Consider the following 8723-nt stretch of genomic DNA (forward strand, 5'->3'; position numbering starts at 1 on the left):
CGTGAGTTCGAATATAACTGTCGATGTGAGGACTGTGTTGGTAAGTGATCTGTAAGTATCTTTGTAAACATTTTTTGAGCCTGGAGGTATGCACTGGCCTTGGTGAGCTCTCAGAACCTAATTTATCTAAACTTTTGCTTATAAAAAAAAAGTATCTAAAAGGACTCTTTGAGCCTGAAAGCTTATCATAACCTTGACAGCCCCAACTTGTCTAAAATTTTTTTTTGTAAGGAATGAAACCAGCAAAGTCGAAAGTCGAAAGTCGAAATGAAGGGAGGGGGAAAAAAAAACTTTTAAACACAACTTGATCCATAAATGTGCGATAAATTTATATATAAATTTTAACAACAATCTATAACAGAAATTTATTCTCAATGTGTTTGGACGAAAAATTCTCATTTTAACTCTTCTATAATTTGTCTGATTGTGTAATTTAATAATCTGAAATATTTCATTGAAATTAGTGTGACCCATCTTCTCTTGTTGTCGCAGTAATTTACGATTCCTGCGCGGCGCGGAGCTCACGGGCGGTTCTGCTTTCACACCCATCAACTTTACAACGTTGAAGGGAACATCGTAAAACACATCCTCCCTTCGGCTCTGGCAAGGCTGGTTTGGAAGTGATCTCCCTCAATTTACCTTAATACCCCCGAACCACCTCCTTCGTCACCCTCCCCGTTTCTTCCCCTCCCGGCTACGTCTCGATGAGGGCAGAAGGGTAGTTTCACCCCCTCCCTATCAAAATCACCGTTTATTCGAATCTCCTCTGGAGCGAAGAACTGCCTGCAATTGGAGCCAAATTTCTCTTCTCTGGTTCCTTCAGATCTGCGGAGCCTGAAACCCTAACATTGCACCGTTAGTTCTCCTTCTGATCTCTTCGATTCGATAGGGAAATCTTCGAATCGAGAGCTGCAACAGCCATGGGCGATTTCAATCTCGCTCTCGTGATCGTCGCTATAGTCGTGTGCATCATCGTCTTCATCTTCAATGTCTACCTGCTCGTTAATTACCAGCATCCTGACGACGTTAACCAGGCCTACTTCCCTAAATTCGTCGTCGTTTTGGGTCTCTCCATCGCCGCGATTTCAATCCTCATGTTACCTGCGGACGTGGCGAACCGGCAGGCTTGCCGGCATGCCATATACAATGGCGCGTGTCATCTCACCTTGCCGATGAAGGATCTGTGGCTGGCGGTCTACATTGCCGATGCTGTGCTCGTTTTCTTCGTTATCCCCTTTGCCATGTTCTACTACGAAGGGGACCAGGACAAGTAGGTAGCTTTGGGTTATTGTATCAATGTGCATGTTTGTGTCCAAAAGCATCTGTTTTGAGTTGCCTTTGTTCGGAAATAGTTTATTGGTGATCGATTTTTGTTGTGGTTCTATAACCGGAGTGCAGGAGTGTTGGGAAACGGATTAAGAGTGCGCTGTTGTGGATGGTGACGACCGCGATTGTGTGCGCTCTGGTCCTGGGTATCTTATACGGTGAGCTCTTGTTTACATTCTTCTTCCTGTTATAGCCTCTTCCCTTCCCTAGTGTCTATGCATGTGTGATGAATTTATCTGAGCGGATAGTAGAAGTTGTTCCTAGGCATCCTAAGTTTAAGTACCAAATAATAAAAAAGAACCTCAATTTGTGTGCTTAATAGGGAAGATTTAAGCTTCAATAGATTAATTATAAAAGGTTCAAAGTGACTTAGTTGTCGGATGTAGGGGCTGGATATCATCATGGGGAAAAATTAAAATTAGCGCTGCTACGAATTCATCTTTGGGTATATGGGGATTTGTAAATCAAGATTTTAGGTTAGGCGAGCTGGAATGAGTTTTCAGCAGCACATCCACAAGAGGAAGGATAAGAAACAATTGACATGGCTTGGGATTGGAAGATCTACTGCCATGTTTTACTATTTGAAAACATTTTTAAGAAGTTCGTAGAAAAGTCGTTTATTTTTGCTTTAAAACGATTGCTGTTGCAAAACTGAGATTTTCATAAAGTTATAGGAAGAGTTATACATAGATTTGAGAAACAACGTCTTAGGAAGGAATAAAGGATGGTAAGCCACTCTTAATTTTTAATTTGACTTGTATCTGACTGGTTTAGTCCGTTGAGTGATAAATTATTGTATTGGGTTGATAAGCATGGTCATAGATCAATATTAATTTTTTTTTTTAAACCTGTGTTTTCTTGAGTGGTAAGATCGTTATTTGTCCCCCATTACGTTTTCTGAGAGAATTCTGCATGGCTCTAGTTATAAAGTGTCACTGTAAGGTCTGACTTATCAGTGGTGAACAACCACTGAACCTTGAATAGATATTTTAAATCCATTTTGTCCCTACTTGAGATTTAACCTCTATCTGACTGCTTTTATCATTTGACTGATATATTAGGGCTGGTTGGGAAGGTGGACTTTACTGTTAGGCATCTCTCTTCATCAACAACCTCATTTCCCAGCTCATGGAACTTCAATAGTGGTCAGCAATGCATAGGAAATGGTGTTCATCAGGTCTTAATTTCCTCTAGCTCATTTTATTGCTTATTTTTGTTGCTTTGGAAGCACCTTTTTGGATTTCTCATTCAGCTTTTTTCACCTTGTCCTGGAACCAGTGTTCTGCCTACTCTGCTAGCGCATCATCAGAGAAAACATGGACCATGCGTACAACTTTTCCAGAATATGTTGTGGCACTTGCTACTATTGTTGGATCTGTGCTCTTTGCTGTAAGCTCATTATTCATGAAGTTTAATACTTAAAAGTTTGAATACCTGCTTCTTTCAGCCCTGTTACTGGCACAACAGAGTAATTTTTTTTATTTTTTTATTTTTTTAAATACAATTGTGTGTGAAAGATAGTACTTTCTTTTGGGTACTAATTTATTGAGTTTGTGAGTGAAGATAGTGCTTTCTTCTTTTATGTTCGATCCCTTGTGGGCAAAGCTTACTTTAGTTTGTCAATACTTTAAAATAAATATAAAATTGATGTTATATGCTACTAGTACACGCTAGAACTAGAACATGCTTTCTCTTACTAGGAACTAAATGCAGCTTTTTATCTGGGATCATTTTATGATATTTCCCCTCAAGTTATGGAAAAGTGGCCATTAATTTGTATTTTCACCGTTCAATCCAGATATTTGGTGGCGTTGGTATTGCTTGTTTACCATTGGGACTCATATTCTCATTTATCCGGCGTCCAAAGGCTGTTATTACTCGCTCACAGTATATCAAGGTGCTATGTAGTTCTGTAGAAGGAGACTCCTGCTATGGTTTACTGCACAGGCTTTTCTTTTACTCAGTATCCCCGTACTATTTATTTATGATCTGTTTGGTTGGTTACGTTAGGAAGCTACTGAACTGGGTAAAAAAGCAAGAGAACTGAAGAAGGCAGCTGAGGCACTTCATCAGGACGAAAGAGGTGGTTCAAAGGGTAGGAAATTTCGTAAGAATGTAAAGGCTGTAGAAAAGGTAACAAATATTGATGATTTAATTGTGATGTTTACTAATATCTAATGCATCTTCAATGTAACTATTCTTATCATTGTATCATTCAGTCATCCTTGATAGCACCAACTTTGCACCACAAATGTCTTTGTTTCTGGTTTGTTCTGTTCTGATTGTTTAATCATCTATCTTGTTTAATTTGCCAGGAGTTGTTTCAATTAGAAGAAGATGTCAAGCTTCTTGAAGAGATGTATCCACAAGGAGAGAAGGTAGTCAACCAATGTTGTAACCTTTTTGAGTTATAAGCAAAAATTGCATTACTTTCCACCTTCTGATCCTACTTAAATGCAGGCTGAGACAGCATGGGCACTAACAGTTCTTGGATATCTGGCAAAACTTGTGTTGGGAATCTTAGGGTAAGCTATTGCGTACAAACTTAGATTGGATAAAATCCCAACAAGTAATGATGTCAATTTTATATTTTGAATTTCTTAAAAAAAAAAAAAATCAAAGCAGAAATTAAGGTGCAATAGGAACATTTAACATACCATCCCCAAAGGACATGCCTATGCAGACCTAGCTCCCTGTTACTGTGATGACTATCAAATGACATTGGAACTGCTTGAGATTCTACTAAACTTCCCCTGGTATAGAGTCCAAGGACATCTGTATGCTTTATAAGAACTGCTTGATGCTGGATGATACAGCCTTGGCTTGTACATGGTTTTGAAAAGCTGCTTCTTTTGATTTTGTAGCCTGTCTTTTTCTATCCTTCTCTTGTTATGAGAGGAAATGATTTTGCTATACTGTTTGACTTTATTCTTTTTTTCCCTTCCCCCCCCCCCCCCAAAAAAAAAGCGAACAATATGATTTATTGAAAAAGGCCTTTTAAAGGTAACTGCTGATGATAGATATGGTTATGTGATTAATGGCAATCGGCATACCTTCAAATTGCAAAATATCTGGGGATGTATAAACAAACTTTGTTTCTCTATTCAGAACATGTTTGTTTGTTGAAAGATGCTAGTGATGATGATTTTCTTTGTGCCTTTTATTTATTTCTTTTTAAGTTATGCATCCTAGAAGTTAGAGTTCATGCTTTGCTATGTATTATGTCCGTTACTGTTAGATTGTAATTTGCATAGTTTTCTTTTCATTTTCAACTTTAATTGACGGCTTAGGAATGTTGGTTATGCACATTCAAACTGTTTTCTGCAACTTTTTTTTTTTTTTTTGGTTGGGTGGGTGTTAATTTGGAGGATGTGGGTCAAAGGTGCATCTCATCCTCTTGTTCTGTTTTTAGCATTCTTTTCAATTTTGATTCATGTGAATATATTCTGCCCACAATCATGGGCTACATTATTATTGTTCTTTCACCTTAATCAGGACTGCTTATGGTTGCAACTCATGTGTTTTGTATTTAGAACAAGCTAACATCTAAAATCGTTGCAGGTTGATTGTATCAGTGGCGTGGGTTGCTCATATCATCATATATCTTTTAATCGATCCTCCTCTTTCTCCTTTCCTGAATGAAGTTTTCATCAAGCTGGATAATATATGGGGTTTGTTAAAATACCTATGCTTTTTTGGCCCTTTACCAATCAGCTGATTCCAATTGCAGATGCGGCATATTTTTAAGTTGTCATTCAGTTCTTGTGACTAAATGTTCATATTCTGCTCCTCTATCAGGTCTTCTTGGTACTGTTGCATTTGCGTTTTTCTGCTTCTACCTTCTCCTTGCTGTGATTGCGGGTGCCATGATGCTTGGGCTGAGACTAGTTTTCATTACTATCCATCCCATGAAGTAATTGATTTGCACTGCCATTTTTCTCTTTTCTTTTAATATATTACTCATTCTTTGTGACTGCTTATGATTTTATTTTGTTTTGACAGGTGGGGGGGCACTCTGATGAATTCTTTTCTGTTTAACGTGGGACTTATCCTTCTCTGCTCCATTAGGTCAGCATAGCCAACACTTCAAATGTTTCCATCGCTTTTTGGTTAGACAATAGGGAAATATAGGTTTGAATGACTGCAAATTCAAAGTGGTCGATATTCTAGCCTCTGAACTTCTCACATTGAAATTTTAGAATGCGAATGAACATAGGAAATTGTTTCAGTCATTGGGCTTATGATTTTTTCTGAAAGCTTTTGTTATGCTGTGGCTGTATTGCTGAGAATTCTATGGTTTTACTTTTTCAGTGTTATCCAGTTCTGCTCCACAGCATTTGCTTACTATGCTCAAGCAACTGCAGCACAGGAAATATTTGGTCACACCTTGCAATCTCTTCGTGGAATTAAATATTTATACAAGTGAGTTAAGCTGGACCTCTCTTCAATTCCCAATCCCTTGGAGGGGCAAAAAATGAAACCTTTCATTCTGGGCTAGCCTGTAAATTTAGACCCCAATGGAAGGGCCCCTTCTTTTGTCCCAACATCTAATTCTCTGTTGAGGTTCAACCGCCTTGATAATTTTCTTGCCAAATTAGTTCTTTACCATTCTTAACCAAATAGTATCATTTATGCTTTGTTGATGTGACCTGACTTGCTGGTAATTTTGTTACAGGTACAACGTATTTCAGATTGCTTTTGTTGTACTGGCTGGATTGACCTTTATATATTATGCTGCTTTTGTGAGTTCTCTTTTTTTCCCCTTCCTTTTTTTCCTTCCATTGTTTGTCATTCTTGCTGATACTGAAGGGTTAACCTGAAATAATTCAGGGATGGAGAAGAAAAAAGCCTAGTGGCCGGTTCCAATTGTCTTCATGAGTTATGGTTTATCAAGGAAGAGTGTCTCTTGGAGTGGGCCTTTCTGGTCCTATGAATCTCATTTGGAGTGATTTTTCATATATCGGATGTGTTTTTGGCCTAGTATTTTTGTTGTTGTTGAGAGCTCTAGAGGAGGCCCAAAACCATCCATCTGTAGAATTATTTTATGGCACAGATGAATCGGATCGATGTGGATGCCTGCCAGTGCTACCACTAATGGTTGCTTCTTATCACGCCCTTGTATGTATAATTCCTTTGTTTGATTTTGGCAACATATTTTTTCTTTTTGTTTCTTTCTGTTTTTTGAACTGAGAATATAATTGAAGCAGTCATGTGAATGAGTCAAACTTGGGTTTCTCTTAACACTATGTAGTGCAGACCCTTTGCTAAATAGAAAGTTGTGAATGAGCCAGTGTTTCACCAACTACTTTGTCTGCTTATAGTTTCACTCTTATCTTCGAACAGGCTTCATGTCTATCTTTACGCACAGGTGTGCACACGTATGTGTATTTAGTTGTGGGAAATTCTTCACTTAAATTTTAGACATTTTATTCAAGTCGAATTCCTTATTGTTTTTTAATTGAATGACATATTCTTGGGATATTGTTTCTACATTGGTTGTATCAGATTAATTTCTAGTTAGTGTAGTAAGGGGCATGTGACTGGCAAAAAAAGGGGAAAAAAGAATAGAGGGCAGGTAACGACATCTTTGATTTCTCGAAAATAAAAATATAAGTTGACTCTGCTGAATTATTAAAATTAAAATTCTATAAGAAATATGAACCGGGGAAAATTGGTGAAAAGTTCTTGTATGGATATTTTATTGCTTGAAGAATTTGATATGTTCTTATGCATAGAAAGTATCAGTTTTTTTTTTTTTTGGTAGGATTTCACTCAGAAAAAGTATCAGGCCGTTCTGTTTCATTTGAATGTAGGGATTACGAATCCGCCTAGAAGAAGAAATTGGGAAATTCGTCATTCGTGGGAATGAGAGGAAGCAGGTCATAGCCTTCCCTCTTAAAATATCAACAATGGAACGGAGCCTTGGGCTTGTTCCCAGTACATTTTCAAAACAATATATTATTTTTTTTCTGTTTTTTTGATAACCACAACACATTAATATATTACTACCTCCGGTCTTTAATATAATTCTTCTAACAATAGTAGTTCTAACCAATACATTTGATTAGCAAAGATATTTTAAGAAAGACAATACTTATTTATTACAAATAACTAATTTAATTTCTTTTCTCAATTTTTTTAAATTAATCAACTAGCTCTTATAATTAAGATCGAAGATGGTATATAGAAATAAAATATAGTATCAAATGACGGTAAGTGGGTGAAAGGGCCCTTTAATGAAATTCTCCCAAAATTTTGATTGGTGAGCCTGCAATCTAAAATCCAGGCAAAACTAAGAATAAATTGATTTAATATGCAAGGAAAATACACACATTATATATCTCTATATATCTTATAATTATTTTATTTCATTTTTAAATGATATACTATTTGCTAAATGTCTTAAATTAAAATTTTACTTCTGATCTCTATTTACTTTATTTTTAGTTAATTTTTATTTGGAATCAGTTTCTTTTTATATTTTTATATCATATTTTATCTTCCTTATAGAAAATAGTACATAACACGTAATTATTAATTCATTATATTTTAATATAACCGAAACTAATTCGACTACAATCTAGTTATTCAACTTAGTACCTCCAATAGTTCTATAGCTGGAGCGGAATTAGGGAGGGGGAGGGGAAGAAATTTAATAATAAATGATAATACATTTTATCAAATTTATATAACTATTAAAATCATATAAAAACTTGTGTGCATATATATATATATATATATATATATATATAATAGATACTTTATAATTTAAATATGATAGCGAATCTTTTCAACTTATATTAATTTTTATTATTTGAAATTCGACTCCTAAAATTTACTCATATATTGTTTACTCTTGACGAAACAGTTACATTTTCTATTAAAAAAAATTCAAAACTTTGCAATCTACTTATTTTAAATCATATTTTAATATCTAATTAATGAAAAATCATTGAAAGCATCATGAAATTTAAAATCATAATTTAAAGTTTAAACATCTGAAGTTTGCCGAAAAAAGGCCTAGAAATTCCATAAACCCCAATTCCATCTTTACCTTCCCCTTTCTCTCACCTCTTCTCCGACTATCTCTGCGAGGTTCCTCCCCATTCACAATACAAATTTGAAATTTGAGGGGCTGGAATAAAAGGTTAATATTTTATACAGATAAATGTGTCATAAGACTAGTTCAAAGAATCAACAATCAAGTTAAATCTTTGACTTAAAATTTTCAAATCTTAAGCTTCACTTGTTGATGTACTCCAATATTCTTCAATTTTTTTTAATTTTAAAAAACTATAATCCTATATTTATTTTAGGGCAAAAAAAAAAACCCTTTTTATAAATTGTTTCCTCCCTGTAAATCCCTGTGCTGCCACCACCACAGTGCAGAAGAAAAG

The 8723-nt window shown here is 35.7% G+C and overlaps 1 protein-coding gene across 1 annotated transcript; it reads left to right on the top strand.

The window, feature by feature from the left end:
• The first annotated feature begins 639 nt into the window (after positions 1-639).
• On the top strand, positions 640-6628 carry LOC114760273 (LIMR family protein At5g01460). Its single transcript, XM_028949532.1, has 14 exons — positions 640-1270; positions 1399-1484; positions 2388-2503; positions 2605-2715; positions 3125-3223; positions 3337-3459; positions 3642-3704; positions 3787-3851; positions 4888-4997; positions 5125-5239; positions 5329-5394; positions 5638-5748; positions 6002-6068; positions 6157-6628. The coding sequence occupies exons 1-14, from the start codon at positions 921-923 to the stop codon at positions 6202-6204; spliced, it is 1530 nt and encodes a 509-aa protein (XP_028805365.1). The 5' UTR covers positions 640-920; the 3' UTR covers positions 6205-6628.
• The last annotated feature ends 2095 nt before the right edge of the window (positions 6629-8723 follow it).

This window comes from Neltuma alba, unplaced genomic scaffold (genome assembly GCF_004799145.2).
Source record: "Neltuma alba isolate B1F8T4 unplaced genomic scaffold, ASM479914v2 tig00010961_pilon, whole genome shotgun sequence".
Lineage (NCBI taxonomy): Eukaryota > Viridiplantae > Streptophyta > Magnoliopsida > Fabales > Fabaceae > Neltuma > Neltuma alba.